This window comes from Ambystoma mexicanum, chromosome 14 (assembly GCF_040938575.1).
Source record: "Ambystoma mexicanum isolate Mex_15411 chromosome 14, UKY_AmexF1_1, whole genome shotgun sequence".
Taxonomy (NCBI): domain Eukaryota; kingdom Metazoa; phylum Chordata; class Amphibia; order Caudata; family Ambystomatidae; genus Ambystoma; species Ambystoma mexicanum.
This window is the reverse complement of record NC_090940.1, coordinates 507,660,462-507,685,046: the sequence shown is the minus strand read 5'-3', so window position 1 is coordinate 507,685,046 and position 24,585 is coordinate 507,660,462. Positions and strand designations below refer to the sequence as shown.

Below are 24,585 nucleotides of genomic sequence, written 5' to 3'. Positions count from 1 at the left end.
TAAATACAGGACCGTGTATAGACTTACAGGTCATGGCCACTCTCCTCTTTGCTAATATACATGCTAGATCCATACATTTCCACACGTTTGTATTTGGGTGGCCTTCCGTACATCCCCAGTAGACATTCCAGCAGGGTCCACTCAAACCTCGTAACACCCACCTCCCTGTAAGTCTGCTCTATTTGGCTCCAAAAAACTCTCAAATTATTTCATTGCCAGAGCATGTGTATCAGGTTCGCCCCCTCAGAATTACACCACGGATAGTTGGTGGTTGCTCCTCGCCCAAACCTAGCCACTCTGCTGGGGTCCATGTATGTCCTGTGCTGCACATTGAGTTTTATCAAACAAAACCTCATATTTTGCGACATATGCTTCACAAAAGACAGCACCTGCTCCCAGTGCACCTCAGTGATCTGCACCCCAACAACTCCTTCCAATTGTACCCTCAGTTTGTCATGCATCTTTTTGTTCGTACCTCTGATATATTCATACAGGCGGGTGATCTGCTTACCTCCATCCTCTAATTGGTATAATAGGGACAATAACCCGTCTTCTCCCTGCTCCTCAGGCAAACCGACCCCCCCCCCAAATCTGTTTAGCCCTTTGCAAACTCTCATAACATAAAAACTGCCCTTTTGGTAAGCCATCTTCCCTCACTAGGTCATCCATCTCTCTTAATTTCCCATCTCCATACATCTCTCCGCGTATGTATCCTGTTTCTTTCCCAAACTCTAGCCTCCCCAAGTACTGTTCAAGTAGTGCAGGCGTACATCACTATCGGAGCATTCCTAGCGTATAGGCGCGCTCAATGCGTCACCTTCAGTACTCTTGCCCAGATCTACCTTCCCAGCTGTAGCAGAAAGCAATTAGCACTTAAGCTGGCAGCGTCCATAAGCATTCCTTGAGCCTACTCAGTTGCACCACCTGCTGCAGTAATCTCATTTCTGCTGTTTCCCCATCTGCCAGCCATAATGCCACATATTTTAGTTGCGCTGCTACATGCTAACATTCAAATTGTGGAAGTTGCACCACTCCTTCCCTGTGTGATAAGTATAACATATTCATAGCAATCCTACAGCGAATCCCCCCCCCCCCCCGATTCCCCACAGGAAGCCCCTAATGATCCCCTTTAGTTGCCAGAAAAAACACGGTTCTATGCAATAACAAATGTTTGAGAATGCATACAGCAATCTAGGAAGTATAACCATCTTCGTTATGGACACCCTCACCATGAGTGATAGAGGCAAGCGTGACCAGAATTTAATGGACCCCTGTACCCCATCTAATGCTCTGATCATGCTATTTTTATGAGTATCCTTCGGGCTATGCACTATCCAGATCCCTTGATAGCTAAACCCATTTACTTCCCATTTCAGTCCCAACTCTGGAAGATCAGACACATCCTCCCTTCTGAGTCCAGCCAGGGGAAATATACAAGATTTTTCTCTACTGAACTTAATCCCAGTCGTTCTTGCAAAGTCATTCAGTACTTCCAATATGATGGGGAGGTTATGCATTGGTTCACATAAGTACAGCAGAACATCATCCGCACACAATGAGATGAGGTGCCACTTACTATCTACCAGTATGCTCGCCTCTAGGTATTCTTGTATCAAATACACTGCATCTGGTTCTAGCACCAATATATACATCATTGGCGATAATGGACACCCTTGTCGAGTACCCCTCTGCATGTCCCATAGATCGGAGATGCACCTCCCAGATTTCAATCTCGCCGCTGTGTTAGTATATAGCAGCTTGACCCATCTTATAAATGACTCCCCAAATCTCTTTAGCACCACGTATATCCACTCCCATACTAAGTCAAAGGCTTTTCCACTCCCACACTAAGTCGAAGGTTTTTATGGCATCTAGCGAAGCCACCAGCACATATTGTGAGCGCCCATTTGTATGATCTATCACATGCTGTAGCCTACATAGATTTGGTGACACACAGCTGCCCAGGATAAATCCTTTCTGGTCTGCGTGCACTACAGCAGATATCACCCCTCGTCGTCGGCGGGCCAGTACTGTTGTGAGGATTTTAGCATCCTAGTCAAATGACCAATAACCATAGCCACATATGTTCGCTCTCTACTATTTCTGTCCCAGGCAGTAATCATACACCAACGATTTTACCCATGCATATGTACATACCTGTAACTACACAAATTGTAACTATTACTGTATCTACCTATGCACATGTACATACCTGTAACTATGTAAATTGTAACCTTATATGCACCTGTATATACTTATCTATGCAAATGTTACCAAGCCATAAGTAATCTTGCCATGCTGTGCGCCCAGTTACCTAAGGGTTTAAGGCACCCTATAAATAATAAAGAAACAAACAAATAGTTCAGTAAGGCCAGTGGTCGGTACGACTCGCAGCTTTCAGGAGGTTCCCCTGGCTTTAAAATCGGCGTCACCAATGTCTCATTGGGAGCATTCCCTTGTCATAAGCCTCTTCGTACATCTTCATTGGTGGTTTGGACAACAGTGAGCTATAGGCCTTCTAAAATTCTGATGGCAATCCGCCCCCCTGGCGCCTACCCCGAAGCTAGTGCTGCAGTCGTCTCTTGTATTTCCTCTATTGTAGTGATAGATTGATCTAATTGTCTTGACTGTTCTGACATACACAGGAGGTGTATCTTCTCAAGAGCCATATCTAGCTCTCCCAGGGATATAGTTATCTCATGACTGTATAGCTGCGCTTAGAATTCCCTGAATATATCATTGATAGTCATCTGCGACCTTCACGGGTCTCCAGTCTCATCTTGGAGCAGTGTAGTTGTTACTCTAGTTTGTGCACGCTTGCACAACCAAGCCAACATTCTCCCAGATTTATCTCCTTCCTTATGCGATTGTTCGGCTTTGCCTCATAGTCAAACTGCGTCAACCTGCCCCAGGCCTGTTTACATTGCACATGTACCTCAGCAATTTGTCTCTCCAAATTACCAGTCACAGGTGCCCTAGATTCCTGTCTCGTAACCTCATCTTTCAATACTTCCAGATCTTTGCTCAGTTGTTTACGGATCCCACCCGCCCTAGCCATCGTCTGTCCTCTCACCACTACTTTCAACGCCTCACACACCACGCCTCTGCTGCTATGCTCCCAAAATTTGCTTCTAGGTATTGGCCAATGCTTTCACGTAGCGAGTCTGCAAAAGTTTTATCTTCCAACGCCAGTGTAGGGAAATGCCAAGTTGGAATCGCACTAATGTACTCCCCTAAACTTTCCTGGCCTACAAATACAAAGTCAATCCTCATATGTACATTTATGTGGGGTTGAATAGGAAGAGTAACCTCTCTCTCTCCCGAGTGTATTTCCCGCCAAACATTGACCAACTCTAGTTCTTTTATGGCAACCTTTAAGGCCACTGTTGCATTCGAAGGTCCACCATGTAGGGGCATCGAATGGTCTAGTAGTGCATCGCATTCGCAATTAAAATCTCCACCCCATACAAACATTGAGTCTCTCCTTTCAACAAGTGTGCTACTCAAGTTCTTTACATATGCCGGGATCAGAGCGTTGGGAAAATACGAATTTACTATACAGATTTCCCTTTGTCTGCTATGTCCATGCAGTATTACATACCTTTCCTCCTTCTCAGCCACCACCTCCATCACTCGTAAAGGGACCCCGCCTCCACCCTTTTGAGGACCACTCTTGCATATTGGGAATATGTGGAACCATACCCCACACCACCCCACCGAGCCACCAATAGCTCCTGACTATCCGGGAGCAACGTGCTTCCTGTAGCAAAGCCACTGATATCCGTTTTCTTTTTAGGTAAGACCTCACCCGATTTCTCTTCATGTATGACTCGAGCCCTGTGATATTCCACGATAAAATGTTAAATTGAGGCATGGTGCTGTGTATCTACCCACCGCCTGCCCCCACCTTGGATTTCTCCTCCAGTCTGTTTCTTGGTCGATGTACAACGCTTCCTCATCCCTATTGTCCGTGTTCCTCGCACTCCCTCCCGGCCAAACACCGAGCACTGATTGTGTTCTGTTTTCCCCACAAGAACTATTCCACCTTTCATATATTGGTCCATCAGCCTTCTGAGCTCACAACAAACAAAAAACATATTAAACCAAAACAACCTCTCTACCTTCAGGGGTGAATAGCGCCCAATAGTGAGATCCCGTTCAGGCTGACACGTATCGTTTTAAGTTACTCCTAGCCATTGGGTATCGGGTCCCAAGCCAGCAACCAGCTGGCTCATATAGTGGCGTCTGTGCTTGTCCTGCATTCAGCAAAATCGATTGAAACTGCCGCCCAGGGGCCAGTACTTAGTCCATAGTTCCACTATTTCCGTCCGTGATGTGTCCACCTGTGGCCAGGTTTGTTCTGTGTTCTGCTTTTAATTCTGGTTCCATACCCTGTTGTGGGTTCCAGCGGCCACTCCCGCTATGGTCACTTGGGTTTATCAGCTCTGCTCAGCGCATCTTCATCCTCTGTCTTCCAGGTTATTATGGTCCAAACACATATTTGGTGCTGCCAGTGTTTCCAGAAAATGCCCCTTCCCCCATATAGGATCTTTAGTCATGCCAGAAACCTCAGCATGTATTTAATCCCCATCTTGAAAAGTTGCGTCTTCACAGGGATAAAGGAATTCTGCCTTTGCTGGACCAATGGGGTATAGTATGGCTATATGGCCAATGTTGCATCTCCCTTTTTTAATCGATCCACCTTCTCTTGAGAAACGCAGCACCACCTTGTGATCTCTCAAATTCAATATTCTCACTAATATTTGCTTAGGATGGGACCCCGGTGGAGCTTTCCGTTGCAGAGGCCTGGGTACCCTTTCTACTGCAAAGCCTTGAGAGTGTCTCTGGTCCAATTGTCTGTAGCCTCTCGACATAGTCAGTCAGGTCCTGGCCCTCAATTCCCTCCCGCAGTCCGAGCAGTTTTACATTATTTCTACGGGATCTGCCCTGCGCCTCTTCAATTCCTGGAACTCTGGCCATGCTGCATTCTCCTGGGAGGGACAGGGACCCTGCCGGGTCATCCGATGACTGCTGCTGAGCTGTAGGACAGTCTAGCCACGTGCCAGGCAGACGGCCTAGGCTGGAGGCAGCACCCCCAGCTGTCCTGGAGCTCTGGCCATACAGTGTTGCAGCTTTTCCCTGTGGGGAGAGATGGGGACGCTGCCTGGGCTCCTTGCGATCGCTCTGGCCATGCCGAGTTACATCTTTTCCCTTGCCATCACCCGACCATCCTGGAGCTCTCGCTGCGCTGAAGCTTTTCCCTGCAGGAAAGAATGGGGACTCTGTTGGGGCTCCCTGGGATCGGTGCTGGGCTTGCAGACAGTCGACCCACATGGGAGATGGGAGCCAATGGCTGGGGACATCGCCCCCAACCATCTTGGAGTTTGGAGCTCTGACTGCGGTGCATTAGATCTTTTACCTCCGCTTAGGGATGGGGACCCTGACGGGGTTCTCTGGGACTGCCTCTGGACTTGGGGGCGGTCAGCCCTTTTATCTTTTCTGCCCAAGTAACGCGCACACAGGCATTTGAGAGACTGTTTTCGTCAAGACAACTTTGAGAACGTGGGGAGGTTCGACATTGTTGTTGCTGATGTGTTTCAGAGGTTTCCTGGTGACAAATGTCTCAAAATAGTGTTTTTCCCCTATATTTTGAACTTTGCTGGGCCTTGTGGATAATACATTATAGGCCAATTCGCGAAAGTCAGACCTCGTTGGATTCCCACAGGTGTCTTCTTTTCAGTAATGAAGGGACTTCCTGTTTTCCTTGGTGGCTGCGACACCCCAGGCCAAAGTCTGTGGGTTGTCCAGGTGGCCAAATCCAGTATTCCACAGGGCGTTTGATGTACCAGTGGTTTAGCCTTTTCCGTTTGAGCACAGGTCAGTGCACCCACACATGTGGGGTAACGTTTTTGTCGGGGCACTTTTGGGAACGTAGGACATGTGGTGTTGCCAGCGTGTTTCGGTTATTACCTGGTGGCAAATGTCTGAAAACGTTGTTTTTTTTCCACTACATTTTGGACTTTGCCTGGTCTTGTGGGTAATAAATTCTAAGGCGATTTGTGAAAGTCAGGCCTCTTCTTTTCAGAAATTCATGGGGTTCCCTGTTTTCCCTGGTTGTTGCGACACCCCAGTCAGATCTATGGGTTATCCAGACGGCCAAATCCAAAATTCCCCAGGATGTTTGATGTGCCAGTGGTTTAGCCTTTTCCCTTTCCTCCCAGGTCAGTGCACCCACACATGTGAAGTACCATTCTTATCGGGACACCTGTGGGAATGTGGAAAGGTAGGACATTTGTTCTTTTCTCTTGGTTTTGATAACGTTTTCATACATTTTCTACTGCACTTTGTTACACAACCCTTTAATTTCCCAAATGCAAACCACATTTAATCTCTGCTTTCGGCACTGTACGCTTTTGTAACCTGTGCAAGTCACCTATCCTTCTAAAGGTCTGCCGGTGCTTTTTCAAAAAAGGTATGCTTGCCATTCTTCACCACATTTGTTTTCCTTATTTTCAAATGCTAAGTACGTCTGTTTAGGCCGTCAGCATTAAAATCCTGTGTATCATGGCTCCGTTTTTGGCTTGTGGTATTGCTTGTTTTGTGACACTGTACGAGAAATGTGTGATTTCCTAAGTAGAAGCGTCGGGGAATGTAGCGGTGCATTGATTTTTCTCAAGTCCAAACATGTCCAGCACATAACTTTTTTTTTTTTCTTTCTGTAATTTTTCAAATTATTTCCCAAACTATGGGAATTTTAGTTATATAGTTGTTGCCTGACCTGCGCAAATGGCCCCTTCCTGTACTTGGAATTTTGTCTACTTTTCAGAAATGTATGCCTTTCTTTCTTCCCATTCAGCTTTCCTACCCTCCTCTTCCGTTCTGTAAAAGCATGTCCTATTGAAAAAAAGGGAAAAATCACCTACCTTCACAAAACTGATAGTAAGCCTATAAAACATTTTTTTTAAAAAAAATGTCCACTTAACCTGTTCTTAGAAGCTTGGAAAATGGCGGGTTCAGAACAACAAACCATTTGTTCCTAGCTCTTACAAGAAAAAACCAAAGGCCATACCTCATTTTATTGGCATGTTCTGAAAAAACACACCATTTGGTCACTTTCTTGTTATTTTCTCACACCTCCCTTAAGCAGAGTTGGAAGAAAAGGGTGCAAATTTGGCCGGGATATCACTTGTAACAAAAAGGTTACAAGGGATTAAATGTAGCATACAGAAATGTCCAAAAAAGGGCTCAGCACTGGAAGCGAAAACCGTCAGCAGTTTAAGGGGTTAATAAAAGTCTTTGTTTAAAACATTAACACCTTGTATCCGCTTCTCATTGATGATCCCTCACAGTATACATATACTGTTAACCTTGGTTTTATTGCATAATGGCAGATGGCATTGCATAAATACCATGTATCCTGTTAATTCTTTACTTACTAATAAACAACTTTTTGTATTTCCCCACTTTTTATTTACAAAATAGAAGACCACTGGCTTTTAAGCAATCTCTCATTCGCCCTCCTGAAACTCGGCCCATTTCAATAATAGTTGCAAGTTTCGTTGTAGGCGCTATGGTGCTAACACAATTAGTTACATGCATATGTGATTTTATGCACCCAAAACCTACCCTTCTCCCACTCATGTCAATAATAGTACCACTTTGGTAAGTTGTGAAGAAAGTCATATTAATCTCAAAAGAATACCATTTTTGTATGGTATTGAAATTAATTATTACAATCTTCCTTGAAAGTAGTGTCAAATCTGTTCACTCTAATACATAGATCACATGCTAGCAAGGAATACAAATGAACCTCTAGCCAATTGCGCTTTGTGAGCTAGTTAATGTTGAAGGAGTCTTCTAGTTAGACAGGTATAAAGGGCAAGTACATAAGATTAAAATAGATCACTAGTTAGAGAGGCATGATCAGCTACTAAATGCTTAAAACATGTTCCTACAGTAGGCTTTTTGCATAGAAACATCAGGCTTGGTTACAAAATAAGGTAGTATGTACTCCTCCTCCTGATTTGGAGCTTCTGTGTATAGCATATGTATTGTGAGAAACCAAAGGATGTCTCACCTGCTAGTCCCCGGGGATCTCTCTCTCCGGTAACCAGGCCACAGCCATCACCTTTGGGTCCATCCCTGCGGGTGGACCAGTGCGGAACGATCTGAGGTGTAATAAGCTTGGGGAAGGAAGCCCCTGCAAGGATTGATGAACCTTTCTGTTGTGAAAGATCTGAGCCCAGCAGAGGGGTACCAACGTGAACCTTTTTGAGGTCTCAGCCCGACAGAGGGAGACCAACGTGAACTTTTTGTTGACTGCTGTTTGAAAGGCTGGAAAGAGAGACTTCTACCTGGAAGGCCAGACAGGCCTCGATCCAAGTTTTGAACTGTTTTGTGTTAAAACCCAGAGCCATAGTGTGCCATCTGCCTACAGGGACCGCCCTATTGTGTGCTGTCTGACGTGGGTAGAAGAGCTGATTCAGGCACATTTATTCTTTGTTTGAACACTGATTTTCCTTTACATACATATCTCCTTTATGCACTTTTTGGACAGGCATTCGTTGTTCTTTAGCATAGGTCATTTTGATTTGATGGACTCCACCAGGGCTGTTTTGTTTATCATTTGATGGTCGAGACTACTCCCATCCTAGTTATAGGGCAAAGTAGGAGTTTCTCCAAACTCAGAAACTTTAATGAAGGTTTTACAAATGGTATCTTTTGTGTCAGTGTCTTACTTTTCTTGTGATCCCATGACTCTCTTACAGTATTTAAAGAATACATTAGCAGTTTTCTATGTCATACAGTGTTTGTTTGTGATCGTGTCAGTATATTTCAAGATGTCAACTTTGTAATATAAGTGTAGGAATCAGTCAAAATATGCAGTCTAACTTAACAGCTGGATAGATCTCACCCATTTAGAAGCTAGTGTCTTGGTCTGTGTATTGCTCTAGATCCCAAAGGTCTAAAAATGAAGCAAGTTTTAAGAAATAAATGTAATACATCCATAGATTTTGTGAATACTCAAGTTCTCTACAATATCCACCAGGTCATGCAATCTCCACCAGGGCATGAGGGAGTCTGTAACCCTTGCATCCATTGTAGTTTCTGGCCTAAACATAGCTGTGTGTGTGTGTGTGTGTTTTTTTTTTCTTTCTCACCACTGCATAATATAGTACTTAACAGTTTTTTCTGTCATTTCTTAAACGCTAGCACGGTACTTCTTGGGTACATTCAATCACAAGTAATTTATGAACTTATTCAGTCTTTCAACAATTCTGACTGGGTAATGAGCCCCAAATGAACTACAGTGCTACCTTTCTTCTCTCAACTCACTGTTCATGTCATTGGATGTGCATCAAACAATAATCTTCTCTGGATCTCATCAACCCATTGTTTTCTCTCCTGGTTTCAATCAGATGCTACTTAGACTCATGTTTGTAGGTAGCTTCTAAACTCTACTCAATTCTATTTTAATCTACTACTCTTGGGAGAAGAATCTGGTTGTAACGTGTCTTTCTCTCCACAGTACACAACTGCCCTTTAAGCATGTATCCCAAGAGGTTGCTTGCACCGTACCATGATATCACCAGTACTGCCCTTACCACTGCCAAGGCCACCCCAGTGAATTGCCTTTTATTTGTTTTTACTTAGAACCAGATATGCAGGTCAGTTGCCGTTTCTTCCTCTATTAGGGTATTGACTGTTTCCACTACCGAAACCCAGTATTTCGGAATCTTTGGGCAAGTCCACGCTAAGTCCAGTGAGTAGTTTCTTGCTCATGTGTCTGGTATGTAGGAATAAGAGTGTAGCCTCATTGGGTGTAACAATAACATTGGTATAAGTATTTCAGTTGGATAATATTTAAGTGATTAACTGTTTAGGCTCTTGTTTGTCTGTAAACTATATCCCACTCTTAGTCAATTACTTCTAAAGTGTTCTTTTTCACCTCTCACAACCCAAGTCTGTGCTATTCCCTTCTTGATGTTTGACGTGCTCTTTGGAGGATGGATGTGATGTGCAGCTGACTTGGGGAGGGGCGTGATGAATAGGGATTTCATCCAATATGCCCAGCTATATCCCCACATCCTGCTAAGGGAGATGTAATAGGGCAATATTGTGAATGTGTTCATTTCGCCGTTCTCTTTAATTTGGTCTAGGCTAATAATTGTGCATGTTTCTCCCAGACCTTTGGAACTTGGCTGTAGATGCCTGAGCAAGATGCCAGGAGGGAATCAGTGACATGGGAGGCAGTGTTGTTACATGACTCTTCTCCTTCGGCCCCTTCCCCGCCCCATCCCCGGGAGCCAATCTGAGTACTCAAGGTGGTGGCTTTCAGACCCGCAGCCTGGGTTTTGTAGGCCCAGGGAACTTCATTTTACATGCAGGACCCTCGATGGTGCACAAGATCTTCTGGGAATTCAAGGAAGAAAATGACAATGAGAATCCAGTCACGTGATGTTACATGATCCACAGGGACCAAGTCCCAGGTTTCACTCTTTGTTTTGCCCCAGCTTGTTCATGTCTCTCATAATGCCATCTTGTCTGCTTTTTGTGTATCTGCACTTATTAATTCTCTTTCACTATTGTATCTATGCCCCTTTTCCAGATAGCATTTGGTTTTATTTGTCTGTGGCTCCCTTCTGATAGCCCTAGTTTAACTTCCCACGTGGTTGTCTGTTTTTGATCAAAAGAATGTGCTTTGTTTCTTTTCCAGGTAGTCCGTCGCACAAGACTACTGGTTTCACAACTGGCCAGTGTTTCAGTTGATTTCTTGATTTTTTGTTTAAATCAAGATTTTATCAAATTTATATTAAGAGTGTTCTACTGGACTGCTGTTACAATTGCAGCACGACCGTAAAATGCATGTTACTTTGCTTTTCTGTAATGTTTGTAAATGGCTCGTTTTCTTTTTTTCCAGAAGATGGGGAAGAAAAGTAGAGTTAAAACTCAACGTTCAGGCGTTGGGCCTGCTGCTGCTGCAGCTGCAGTGTCCCCGAAGGAAATGATGTGCCTGATCAGTGAATTACTGCAGAGTAAGTGTAATCTTGTTGAAGCCTAGTACTTGCTTGTCATTTTCTATATTCCTCTTGCTCAAGCTTCATTATGCTCCCAATCCTAGCATTAACTGCAAAATATGTTGATTTTCAGCACTGTGATAAAATAAGTCCTGCTCCAGTAGTGGCTGATGTGCTTACTTAGCCCCACACTACTACTAAGTGATCTTTGTCATGAAGGTGAAACAGACACAGCCTGGATGGTAATCCTCCTTTCCCTCTTTTGGTAACACGAGCCAAGTACAGGCTACTCTTCAGTAGGGATGAAAGCTAACGCAGTGGCAACCACAACACCAATACTACAGTAATTCCAAACTTGATGGAATTTCCAGTTGAAGGTCTATAAAAATAAGGAACTTTATTTAGAGTAATAATACACATAACTAATAGAACACTGATAATCGTCTGTTTTCCTTTACAGAAGTGGATGAAGACCTTTCATAAGGGAGAACAGGCAAGAATTTTTGCGGAATTCAATGAGTGTATTTTTTAAAAGGTAGAGAGTGGGGTGTTACAAGTCACTAGGCTCCACTAAGGCAGGCCAGGGAACAGGACCACTTTAACTATCTTAACATCGTGTTCTAGGGGCTAAACAGTATTGAGCCAGGATTCAAGCAACTTTGAGATGGTGATTCCAAACACACAGTGCAGTCCAATCAGCAACAACACCTGGCATGAAGAGGCTTGAGATGGGCATGTGTCGCCCAGGTCTTTGTAGCTCATAAGAGGTTTGAGGCAAGAAGCGGGGCCCAGGGCTTTTTCTTGACTTGTGGGTTGCTGTAATGCTCTCCCTCTCCCTGCTGAGGGTCTCTGTGGGCTGGGGTAGCCCTGCCCTTCTCCAGTAGGGGCGTTGACTAAAAACACCTGCAGGAACTGCTACTCCCAGTGAGCTTGATCCTGGTTCCAGTGTTCACGCAGCAGGTTAGGACCTGGTCCACACAGCAGCTTCACCCAAAATATCCTCCTGGGATGGTTGGGGGCAAGAGATAGCCTCTTGGTTGAAAGCGCTGGCAGACTTGCCTTTAAAGCTGCATTACCCAGCATACCCCTAAGGAAGACTACTTCTCTCTAGAGAAGGTGCCAAACTTTGTCAAGGGGAATAAAAACGTAGGCTTCCTGGCTGCACCCAACGGCTTGTCATCAGTGAAACTGGGACCAGACAAACTGAATCCACAGAGGAACTTTCAAGCCACTCAATTTTCCTTTATTTTATAATGTTGTTTTAATGAATCTGCGGCCACCAATTAACAGTATTTATTCCTTACAGTCTCTCTCCCATTTCGGAACAAGACACACACACGGTTGCACAGAGGGTCTATTTATTAATAAAATAGAAATACTTAAAGCAATTTAAATATCAATCAAGTTATGCATCAATGAAACTTCAATGCCAATGATGAAAAATGATCAGTGCACTAGTCATTTGTTTTCAATGCTGCAGGTGTAGAAATAGACTTTTGTGTTACTCACTGAACCAAAGGCTCCGGAGACGCAGCCAATTCTAGGACAAGATGTTCTTGATTGAAGAGCCTGGCTTATACCTTAACCCAGGCCTCCTCACCTGAGGTAAACTCTGTTTTATGATACGCCCCTCTGCAGTAGCTCTAGTAACCCGTCAAAGGGACAAATTGCACAAAAGAGTGGGGAGAACACACCGCCAGTAAGCCAGGTTGCAAAGAAGAACAAAAATGATTAGCTCATACTGTAAGGGCAGGTAACTGTCTCCTAGTACAAGACTCACTAAGCACCAAAGGTATTTCACCTTCCTATGCTTTGAATACTTGGTTGCATAGTGTGGAAAAAACACCTGCCCTCCAGGATCTAAAATGAGTGGTGACAAAATAACCCCTGATAAAGAAACACTTATTCTATGTTAGAAGTAGATGCTACTTCCTTACCAGTTCTTTATAGCCAGGATGAGGAGGTGAAGACAGTGATGCCAAAACATTGACTGGGATAAAATAAGAAACAGGGAAGGTTGGTATAGGAAGCTAATGACCGAGCGGCACGAGGGCCACACTAGAGCCGGGTTGGTGCACATTGGATGCTTGCAGAGCGTTCTTGATCTGCACAGGATTCTATGCAAATAGTCTTCCCAAATATAGAGGAGGTTAACTGTTGTGTCCAATTGTGTCTTCTGGAAAAGGTAGAAACAATACTGTGATCCTCAGAATGAAGCGCTGATGTTGCAGAATGTACAGATAAGCTGTTGCCAAATGTATTGATAAGCAGAGGATGAGAGCTGGCAATAGTAAGGAAGGCGAACCGAGGGAGAAGTCAAGGAGGGCTCTGGGAAGCTTCCCAGGTAGTCAGTAAGAAACTGCCATTACCCAAGTCACAACAATGTTTGTGCCAGAAACGACTGCCGTTCGTAGTGGGAGCTGAGTGCATAACACATATGAAGCAGTAACTGTAATGAAGGCAGAGGAAGACGAGCGTACCTCAAAGCCGGTCTGGAAGGTAAGGCCAACAGGAGTAGCCTAGGGAAGGTATCCAAACCGGAGGAAAGGCGGAGCGTACCTCAGGAAATGTCCGGAACTGGAATTAACAAAGTCAAGCAGTCCATGATCCGAGAACTGGATACAGTATAGGAGAGCGGATGCATAGCACCTAGAAGGGCCAGAGGCTGGAACGATCCGTTAAGCACGCCGGTCAGAAAAACTGGATTCAAATTCAAGAACAAAGGAATTTCGGCAAGTCGCTACAATGAGAAGCAGCGAGCTTCCGAATCATTACGCTTTTAAACCACAGGCGTAGTCGGAGCCGACTGCAGCAATCAGCTGACCTTGTGCCTGCCACATTGTTGCTGGCGTTACCGAGGCAACAGACCTCCAACGTGTTAACGCAGCTCCTACTCTCTTCCAAGGCAGCTTCCAGCGCCGGAAGAAAGGAGCGGCAGTAATCAGCTTCCCAAACGTAGGATTACTTATTTTAGGCCGCCTACGAAGCCGGACAATGGGAGATGCAACATTTTGTAACATACACGTCAGCAGATGTATATTTTGAAAATTAATTATAAGCATCTCTGCCTACCTAAATCTCTCTACTATTTTTTGTTGAAAATAGATACCATCCCGCTTACTCTGTGCCACAATTTCAAATAATGTTTTAGAAAGCACCAAATTAAATTACCGCCTACTTGAAATTCCTGCATGCATGTACATTGCTTGTAAAAGGGGAATGTATGTTCAACGTGTATCTTTGATTAATTCCCTCAGTGGTGTTTCTATTGCATTAATGTGAAAAGATGTACATTTCCCATTTTCGATGGGCATCTTAAGGCGGGGGAATGGGTATTGAATAATCGCCCTTTTCCCTTTGTCTTGAAGAATTCAGCACTAATAAGATTCTGCTTGATCTTGTACTCAAGAAGTGACTTCAATTACTTTATTATTCTAGATATGCACACAGTGAGATGTCCTTTGCTCTTCTCTGCTTGCACATTGCACAGAAAAGGATCTACCAGTATACACAATATGGAATCTATTTAATCAAATCTATAATTCCAGAAGCACATACTCTTCTGACATATTTACTTATTTCCCAGGATATACAGTCAATTTATATACCCCAGCCCCTCAGTACATACAAATGAAAGGGGTCAGGATGTAATCTATTCATAAACGTATTTTAGAGTATCACCCTCCCCCCTCAGGAATAGTTTGCCTTTATATCATACTTCAATCTGAATTTTATTTGGCTGTTGCACAGACAGGTGGGCACTGCGATGCTGGAAATGCATCAGAGGGACAGGGCCTCTGAATCCTTGTCCTTTACTGCTTTTTATCGTGTGTCCTCTCGTGTTTTCTGCCCAGGAGTCCATGTGGGACTCCTGGCAGTGCAGCTCTCTCTTTTGGTTTGGTGAACAGACCCATGGGATACCCTTATGGCACCCATGGGTAGGGGTACAACCCTGTGCCCCTAGTGTATGTTTTTGGGCACCTGTGGGTGGCCCACAGAGCAGGGTATGGGCTGGTGGCAGCTCCATGCTGAATTTGACAGGTGCTCTGGGTGTCCTCCATTTTGGGATACCCAGGCCCTGCCATTGGGATCAGTTGATTCCTGATAGGAAACAAGATGGCCCCTGTGGCCTCTTGCTTTCTATTGCCTGTTACCTTGTTTTCCCAAAGTCCTGGGAAGCCCTGACTCTGTCCCTTCCCCCTGACTGGCCGTTGGGTGGAAGTTCCATATATGGTGTTGTTGTGAGGGCCCAGCTAGACTGACTGGAGCCTTCCCAGTGACTGTATGTTGTGGGTACCTCCTGTGGGTGGGACCTGGGTGAATGGAGTGTGTGACCAATATACACTCCTTGTTGTGGTTGTCTGGTTTCTGGCATGAGAGACAAAGACTGAGACAGCCCTGCCCGAAACTGGCCTGAATGCAGTGTGTAGTGTTGAATGGCTGGGTACTTGTCCCAATCCACATTCCTTGTTGTGAGTGTCTGAAAGGGAGGAGTGTGGCCTGAATGCACTGTGTGCCTGATTGGCTGACTGACTGCATGAATGCCCTTCTGTATGATTGGCTGCTGAGTGTGTGCCAGCAGTGTGGATGAGAGACAGAATAGTATATCTGGGGACCTCTCACTACTGGTAATGGTTCAGAAGCGTTCAGGAGCTGAGTCTCCACTCTAAGAGTAACTGGAACTGCTGATCCTCGACGCCCAGCTGGAAGAAGAAGACTTGCTTCTGCATTTGCTTCGACCGATCCGAAGGCTGCCGAAATCGTCGAAGACTGACCCGTGAGAGGACCTGGTAAAGCGCCCTCTTCCCGTGCTCCGAGGGACCATCGAGCACCGCTCCATCTTCGCCGAAGCGCCCTGGAAGTCAGACCCTCGAAAGGCTGCCGACCCGAGACGGGACCGCCGAGGAGATCGAAGTGAAGCACCCGGACATCGCCGCCGTCGAAGTCCATTGCCGTCGACCAGGGTTTGCAGGTCTGTGTAACCGCTGGAGGCCCGTCGAAGTTGTGTTGCCCAGCCGTGGGAACCACTTGACGCTGTGCCGCCGACGACCGGAGTCGTCCGCTCCTTGCCTAAGAACATTTGACTCGAAGGACTTCCTCGTCCGCACCGTCGACCGCTTTATCCTGCCGGAGAAAGTCGAGGACGACCAACGCGCCGAGGAGAAACCTGCCGGTGGGTTTCCCGCCACCCGAAGACCACATAGACTCGAACGACTCGACGCCCTTGCTGGGCCCCGTCTCCACAATCTTTGCGGTCCAGAACAATTGTCATCGAGGTGCCCCGCATGCCTCTGCCTTGCAGGACGCCAACGCTCTGTCGTCGACGAGCACCGCTTGGATCGAAGCTGCTGCCTCATCGACGCCGTTCTACCCTGTTTGCTGTCGGACGTTCGACGCCCCGTGTCTCCCACTTGAAAGGGAAGGCATTCAAGAAGGGCTGTCGATTCCCCGACGCCTAACGCCGAGTTCCTCGACGGACGTTCGACGCCCCGTGCCTCCCGCTTTAATGGGCAGGCACTCAAGAAGGGTCGTCGATTCCCCGCCGCCGAACGCCGAGTTCCTCGACGCTTCTCCATGCCTCTCGACGATCCGTGACTCCCGCTTGAAAGGGGGTCGCTCAAGAAGGATCTGTCGACGCCTCTTCGAAGAACTCGACTCCACAAGGTACACTGGGGGGGTAAAAACATTATAGGAGGGAATAAGACTTGAAGAACAATATATGGACTGGGCTTGTGCTATATCTTTATTTTACAGGTTGCCCAGGTGGGGGGGATCTCCACACAGAACTGTGTCTAGTGGTAGGGGCCAGTATTCTGCCTATTGCTCAACCATCTTATTTTCTCTCCTCTCTCTATTGCTGGTTTCACTCTATTGATCTGTGTGACATTGTTACAGTATTGTTGATGCACTTTAATGAGATCTAATACAAAGGGTGGTACCACTTTAGAATTGTATATATTTGCCATTGTTGATTTTCCTAAGTACAAAGTGAGTTATTATGATAAGGGTACATAACCTTGAATATTGATTATATAAAGACTGTGTTCTAACCAATACAGTGTGTGGAAATTCCTTTGTGGGGACTTGGGGACTACACTGTACTTAAGAACCAGCCTGCATCACCTCCTGAGAAGCTAGGCCTTGATTGCTCGACCATAGCTACCGAATAGAGAATCTAGGCTGGGGTCCTCTGTGCCTCCCCTCTACCATATAGAGAGCAGAAGTACAGACCACCCCCTACCGGTCCTTTACAGGCACCCTCTTAAGGACTGGTTACACTCTTGCACTGAAAAAGGCTTGGGACTTGTGGTAGACCTTGCTTACAGTGCTCTCAATGGGCTCAAAAGGGAAGCAGTCCATTGTATCTCCTTCCTGGTGTTCTCAATTCCCCTTACTCTCTTTTTTCCACAGTGAGTGAGTGTGTCCCCAGAACCTATGGGTTTGACCGTAGAGATTAGAAACCACTCCCTTTTGAGGTGTTTACAATTTCTCTAATCTTATTGATCAATGCATGTGATTGGACAGTGTTCCACAAGTGACATCACATTAAACCTACCCATTTGTGGTCGTTGGACATATTAATAAAGGGGGCAGTCTGATGGGATTAACTTCTAGACCAAGTTTGTCACCCATTTGATGTGATACCATCTTGGAGTTTTCTGGATTATACAATAGTAACTTTCGGAAACAGCATTTTCCATACATTTATTCATGTTCTGGGGCTTCCTTGCCCTCCGGGGCCCCTCCTTCACTGGTGCCCTTGCCATCTATTACTGTCCTGGTTCCCCTGCCTGCTCTTCCTTCAGTGCCTTTGCCTTCTCTTGCTTCTATATCTGTGGCTCCCGCGCCCCTTACTGGTGGGACCTCTGTCCCCTGCACCTCCCGTAAGTGCTTCAAAAATGGCAATCTGCTCCACGTTGTCGCTCTTAACTCTCGCTCTGCAGTCAAGGACTCCTCTGATATCTGCCACCTTCTTGAGCACCTGGACCTTGATATTCTTGCTGTCACTGAGACCTGGTTTAAGGACAGCTTTATCACACGTTTTGACACACTTCTCGCTGAAGGCTACAAGATCCTCACTGAGCCCAGGTTTAACAGACCAGGAGCGGGAGTTGCCCTGATCTTCCAGAGTGGATCCCTTTTTCTGTCATTCCCATTCAGGCCTATTCCTCTTTCCAATTCCTGGTGTGCAGGCTCTCTCTCGCTCTCCTGTCACCTCTTGCTGTGGCCAATTTCTATCGGCTGCCGGGCCAGTCCACCCTCTTCCTCTCGGAATGGGCTGACCTAGAATCTTCTCTCCTTTCCTCCTTCTCCCAACTCCTCCTGCTGGGGGATCTCAACATCCATCTTGAATTTCCTGACTCCTCGGAAGCTTTCCGCTACCTATGCAACTCGCTCTCTCTCTCTCCATTCTATCCTCTGGTCCGACCGAACGGCTGGCCACAACTTGGATGCTCAGAAAACAGTATATGGTGGAAGGCACAACAATATTAAAAGTATATAAATTCAGGTCATTTCGCTAGGATATGATCATTTGAACTCAGGTAGTTCATATACAGTTTCAGGTGCAGCAGGGAGATTCTCGAAGCCACTCGAGATCCTAACATATGAAACGCCAAACACACACCAGCTGCTGCCAGCTAATAACCCTATGCTGCACTCCTGATGGGGAGACAAGTCCCCAAGGTTATTTTCAGTATCACGTGAACCCAATCCGACTCCAACAAGGAGAAGTCTTAAGTCACGAGAGACCACACTGTCAATTAAATTACAATGCAAGAAAGCCTTCACTGTACTCAAAAAAATATTTAGATGCTAAACAAGATAATATAAATAGCATCTGTCTCTCTGCTTGTCTACAGAGAAGCACCACCAAACTGAGACAAAACAGTTTTAGACAGATAAAGTATTTTTATGTATATAGGCAAATAAATTTCACAAATGGTGCGTTCCAATGTTACATCCACACTATTAACTCATAGCGTGGTAATCATTAGAAACAAAAGTAGTTATACATTTAAACAACGACAATATTCTGAGCTGAATCACAGTCCTCAAAAACATACATATGTTCTCAAAAAGTTATTCGTGAAGTAACACATTTAAATATTGAATTATTTAACACAATTGTCCATCTGGGCAGTATTCTGCTCAGAATCTCCTAAACACAACCATGTGTACCGACGCGCTTCGGATTACACAACAATCCTTCTTCAGGGTAGGATGTGTTAAAGTTTCAAAAGTTGTTAATTAATTCCTACAAAAGGGAAGGACAACCTAATTAGACTTTTATGTCAGACGTGAGATTTCATAGGTCACTCTCAATGAAAAAGTAAAACTAACCTCATTCCAGTGTACGTATCAACAACCGGGATCAATCTGTATGATAAAAATGTACAGAAGTGGATTGCAGAGATTTGTTCTCAAACATGATTCAATTTTTAGACTAATACTGTTGGAATTAGGTGTACTCACTCGGAAGGAAGACCAGTGCCTCTCCCCGGGTGAACACGATGGTGAAGGGCTGGGTTTTCCAGTGGGTGGTGGCTGAAGGCAAAAAGAGATCGACTGAGTACTTGAATATGTGTTTAAATTTAATGTACTTATAACACTCTCAGGCTTGTAAAAAATGAAGTAATCACATGCTCAGTTTACTGAGGTATACTTGTTACGGTCACACATTTCAAAAATGTTCTCTTGATGTTCATTAATACATCCGACCGCAAAAATGTGCATACAACGTAGTGCAGCTCATATCTGGCTTTGTTGACTATAATCATCCGCAACAAATAAATTGAGATACTGTCCATACCCCCTAAGGGATACGGCGCTCGTGTTAGTTAATGCTTAACATTAACTGAAAGACGCTCTCATGTGCTGATATAACACGCTCACTAGTTGGAAAAATGTGCCTGGGCATGTTAAGTATGCAACACGCCCTCTCTAATAGTATACTGCCAAAAGTGTATCGGGTGCCCGTCAACCAATACACGGAACTATTACCACTGTGGGTGTCTCGTTAAGAACACTCACCATCAACAATGCGCTACTCCCAGTACGACTGCACAGCTCATCGCCAAGACAAACTGCTCGGGAGTATTCTGTTTATGTGGTCGTCATGGATGCTCTCATCTCCAGACATCCCACTACTTCTCTCATGGACTGATCACTCTCTTCTCTCCTCACACTTGAAGATTTCTTCTCCTTTAACACAGGCACACCCCGCACTGCCTCCCACCTACAAGGTCTTCTGACCCATGAAAAAAGTGTCAGTGCCTGCTTTTGCCTCCACCTACACCCCTCCAATACTCTCGACACCCTTGCCCCTGACATGAGGATCCAACTGAAGCCTCCCAAAAAGTGAAACTCTTGGCACAACTCTGATTTGGCTGACCTTAAACGCAAGTGCAGGGCAGCGGAACGCAAATGGGGATCTTCAGGTGCACCCTCTGATAAACTGGCCTGCCGCCTTCTGCAAAGGCAAAATAGACTGTGTCCGGGTCAAGAAAAGAGTCCATATTCAAGCTTGCATCTCTGCGGCATCCAACAACAGTCAAAGTCTGTAAGGACCTGGCCAAACCTACTGCGGCCTCATCATCTACTGCACCCACCCAGGCCCTTTGCAGGGCCCTCTCAGCACACTTCAGAGCTAAAACACAGGATGTCCTGTCCTCTGTCTCCTCCGCACCCACTGATGCACCATCACCTCCTGGGCCCCCTTCGGCTGCCCCATCACGCCCCCTCTTCTCTCCTCCCTCTCCCCTATCTGGGGAGAGGGATCTAATCTTTCCGCCTGTTTTTTCAACGTCTACATGGTCCCTTTGGCCCACACGATCTCTGCCTTCACCTCCAACTTTCAGTGTTATGCAGCTGACCCGAGTTCGTTTTTAGGCTACCCTGGGTCTCTTCTTCCTCCTCGCTCATTCCAGACTTTCTGCCCTCAATTCAGTCTGGGTGTGCTGCTAATAATCTCTGCACTTGCACAACCTTGAATGCACTAGGTCTAACACACCTGTCTGTCCGGTCCTCCCTCTGTCTCCCTGGCCTAGCACTGTATCTTATTGTACTATATGTTCCTTTCCCTCTCCTCCCAACCCCTTTCTGTCCTCACTCCTTGTCACACACTCACACTAGTAGACATGCCTCTAGCCTAGTATGCTAGTTATTGTTTGATCATTCGGAATCTTCAAGGCCTAAGAATGACAACTGTAATCCCTTGTTTCCTTCCCGCCTTGAAGCGCTTTGAAGCACTTGACTTGTGTATTAGTGCTTTACAAATAAACAATTACAATTTACAATGTTACCAAAAGAGTCACCAGATTTCCCTGACGTGTATTCTCATGTCTAACCATGTTTAAAGCAGCATATTTGAGCAAGCCCAAGCCGTGGATACAAGAACAAAGGCATATTTCTTAAATGCGTGTAATGCCTTAGAAATGCCCTTTGAATTACTGAATTACATTACATTCAGGGAGGCCAGCGAAAGTGTTCATAATTGTACATCGAACAGAAAATGTGTCTGGCATGGGCGCCAAGTGACCTTGTTATTCGAACACTGTGCGCGCTTGTGTAAATAACTGCTCTGACTGCACTCCAGGCTTTCTGGGACGAACGCCAAGTGTCCTTGTTATTAGAACATTATGGCTGCTTATTGTAAACAAAACTGATTAACAGTTTAAGAAAAATTCACGTTATGTACTACAACACCGCATTTCCTGTGGGTGAAAGGTGCATCAGCCTTGCTCATAATGCAATCGTTTTACTTTGCAGGAAAGATGTTGTACACTGATAGTAGACCAGTGAGCTCAACAGCTTTTTGGGGCTCAGCCACTTTTTGCTTCTGTCTGATAACTATGATATTAGTGGAAGTTGACAGTTTCAGCTCAAATATTATAAAAGGGAGGACTTTGTAAGGCAGAGCAGGGGATTGCTGGCAGCGGGTGCAGAGGAGGCTGAAGGACGGCTGAAAGAAGGAGAAGCCAGCACTGAGTCCTTGCAGAGGAGAGGGGCTGAAGTCCTTCATTTTTCTCTGGCTGGATGTTAAAGCCGCTGAACCAGATTTCTGCCTTTTCTGAGGCATTTAACACCCCAGTGTACTCTAGCTATTGACTTTTGAGAAGAACTATTGATTTTGATTGAGCTGTATGGGGAATAGATTTGCACCCGCCTCCCCCACCTCCCTCCACTCCCAAGGCAAATCAGCTCACCAGCTATGAACATATCTTATTCTTGATTGGCTACATGTTGGCACCATGGTTGATCCCAATTGACATTTACTCTGTGTGAAGCATTTCTTCTATTTTTCAGCTTTTTTGGAAAAATGATCATGGTGCTTTTAATAGGTGGCTTTTGACACTTTTTGGCATTTCTCCTGGATTGTAGATGGTCCAAGGCATCCCGTCTCCATTTCCAACCCTCTATTCTCCCTACCTTCTAGAGATAGCGAGTATGTGAGGTTATTTACCCTTCATTGACATCCCATTGAGAAAGGTATTGAAAGGGGAAGTGCTTGTAGTTGCTTCTATGAAGATTGCCTAACAAAATTTGGTGAGGTTGCCTAGCAAGACCTGTTGAGGCAGGTAGTTGTTTTTCGAGGTGACTATGATATCTTGGAGAATGTTGATCAGACTTAAGTCTTCAGTTTATATAGCTGCAATGAAAATGATTGCTGCTTATTCATGAATGACTATTTGCATTTTAAGTGTGTTGTGCATAGTGACCGTTATGGTATCAATGTTTATTTATTACTCATAATTAAAAGATTTACTTTATACAGGAGAGCTTAAGAAGCATTCATTGAATGCTCATACTGAGTTTTCTGTCAAGAAAGATTTTATCGTGAATTTAAGAGTGGGGCGTCTATTAAGTGTATTGAGGTGTTATATATGGTGCATGTATTTTAATACACTTGAAGGGTTGCAGGATGGTATAAATAGTGGACTATCAAAAAATAATGTGCCATTAGTAAGCCTTTCAATTGCAGACTAATGACCAGCAGCCACCCACTACAGTGGGTTGATTGCCAGCTCACTTTACTGTTGATCAGTGACCAGTATATGCTCTTCCCTATCTCTATTCCTACCACAGCCCCTGCTGGGGGCGGGGGTCTTGGACACTCCACTGGGGTGCATGAGGGGCTCTGGAGATGGGGGTCATCAGAACCCCTCTGGGCCAAATTAAATGATGCAATTTCCATCTAAGTAGGACATAAGGGGATGCGGAACAAGTTACACATTTTGGCTTTTAACTCGCTTATATTTTTATGCACACATTATTTTTCCATCTCAAATTAATGGCCTGACCAGCCAGATGTAAGGAAATATGAGCCCATGGAGTACGCTATTATTGTGTGCCGAAATACAACTTCAACTAATCCACATAATAAAGACAACCTGGGGCCCTTCCTCCCTTCTATCTCTCTACCTGTGGTGTTCCTCAGGGGTCTAACATCTCTCCCTGGCTGTTCAACCAATACCTGGCTCCTCTCGCCCTCCGCATATCTGCCCTCTGCTCTAACTTTCAATGTTATGCAGATGACTCCCAGCTCTCTTTCAGGCTTCCCTCAGCCGCCTCTACTCCTTCTCTCATTCCTGACTGTCTGCAATTCAGGAGTGGTGTGCCACTAATGATATCTGCCTCAATGCCAGTAAGATGGAGATCTTCTTCATCGGACACCAGCTCCCTCCTTTCCTCTCTCTCTCTCTGGCCGCCCTCTCTGGGTCCTCTTCCTTCTCCTACCTGTGAGGCCGAGAACCTTGGGGTCATCTTCGACTAGATCCTCTCCTCCTCTCCTCACATTTCTGATGTCTCCAAGACGTCAAACTACCAGCTGCAACCCCTCAGAGGTATTATTCCTTTCATCACTTTCCCCCTGAAGCTTGCGGTCTCCAGAGATCTTGTCCTTTAAAGGCTGGACTACTGCAACAGCCTCTTTCTAAATCGTTCTGCCTCTACTCTCCGTCCTCTACAACCTATCCAGAATAGGACTACTGTAAGACTTGTCCTTGGCCTCAAGCCCAGGGATTGTGTCTCTTCAGCTCTGAAAACTCTTCATTGGCTCCCAGTGACGGCAAGGATCAAGTTCAAGACCCTCTGCACTGTCCACAAGACTTTCTGGGGCCTGGGTCCACACTACCTCCAACTCTCTCTTCCTAAATTTCTCCCTTCTCGAGCTCTGCGCTCATCCACCTCCAACTCTCTGAGGGTCAGTCGCTTTTCCAAGCAGAGAGTTGGGGGCAGATCTCTCTCTTCGGCTGCGGGCCCCCTCTGGAACAGCCTCCCTGACTTTCTCAAGCTTGAGCAGAACCATCTTCAGTTCTGGAAGTAACTCAAGACCTTCTTCTTCGCTTCAGCTTTCTCTCTCTCTCCCCTGCTGATGACCTATCTGTTCCATGCACCATGTCACCTGGCCACCCTCTGAATTTGGGTCCAGGTCCATGCCTGTCCAGTTGCACCCGCTCTGCCTCTTGGCCCCCCTAGCACTTGTGGTCTGTATCTGTATACAGCCCACCCTCTCTCTGCACCTATTAGCCACCTGCTGGCTGCACCCTCTGATTACTGGAACTTA

General features: G+C 45.5%; 1 protein-coding gene across 2 annotated transcripts in view; it reads left to right on the top strand.

Annotated features, from left to right (window-relative positions):
• The window catches only part of SETD3 (SET domain containing 3, actin N3(tau)-histidine methyltransferase), an 800,835-nt gene that overhangs the window by 51,819 nt on the left and 724,431 nt on the right, over positions 1-24,585 (top strand). Inside the window, exon 2 of one of the 2 annotated variants that reach the window (XM_069637733.1) lies at positions 10,922-11,036. In XM_069637733.1, coding sequence (XP_069493834.1) covers positions 10,925-11,036 — 112 coding nt within the window. In that variant the 5' untranslated portion in view covers positions 10,922-10,924. The remainder of the gene's footprint in view (positions 1-10,921; positions 11,037-24,585) is intronic. The other variant, XM_069637734.1, reaches the window with a different exon arrangement.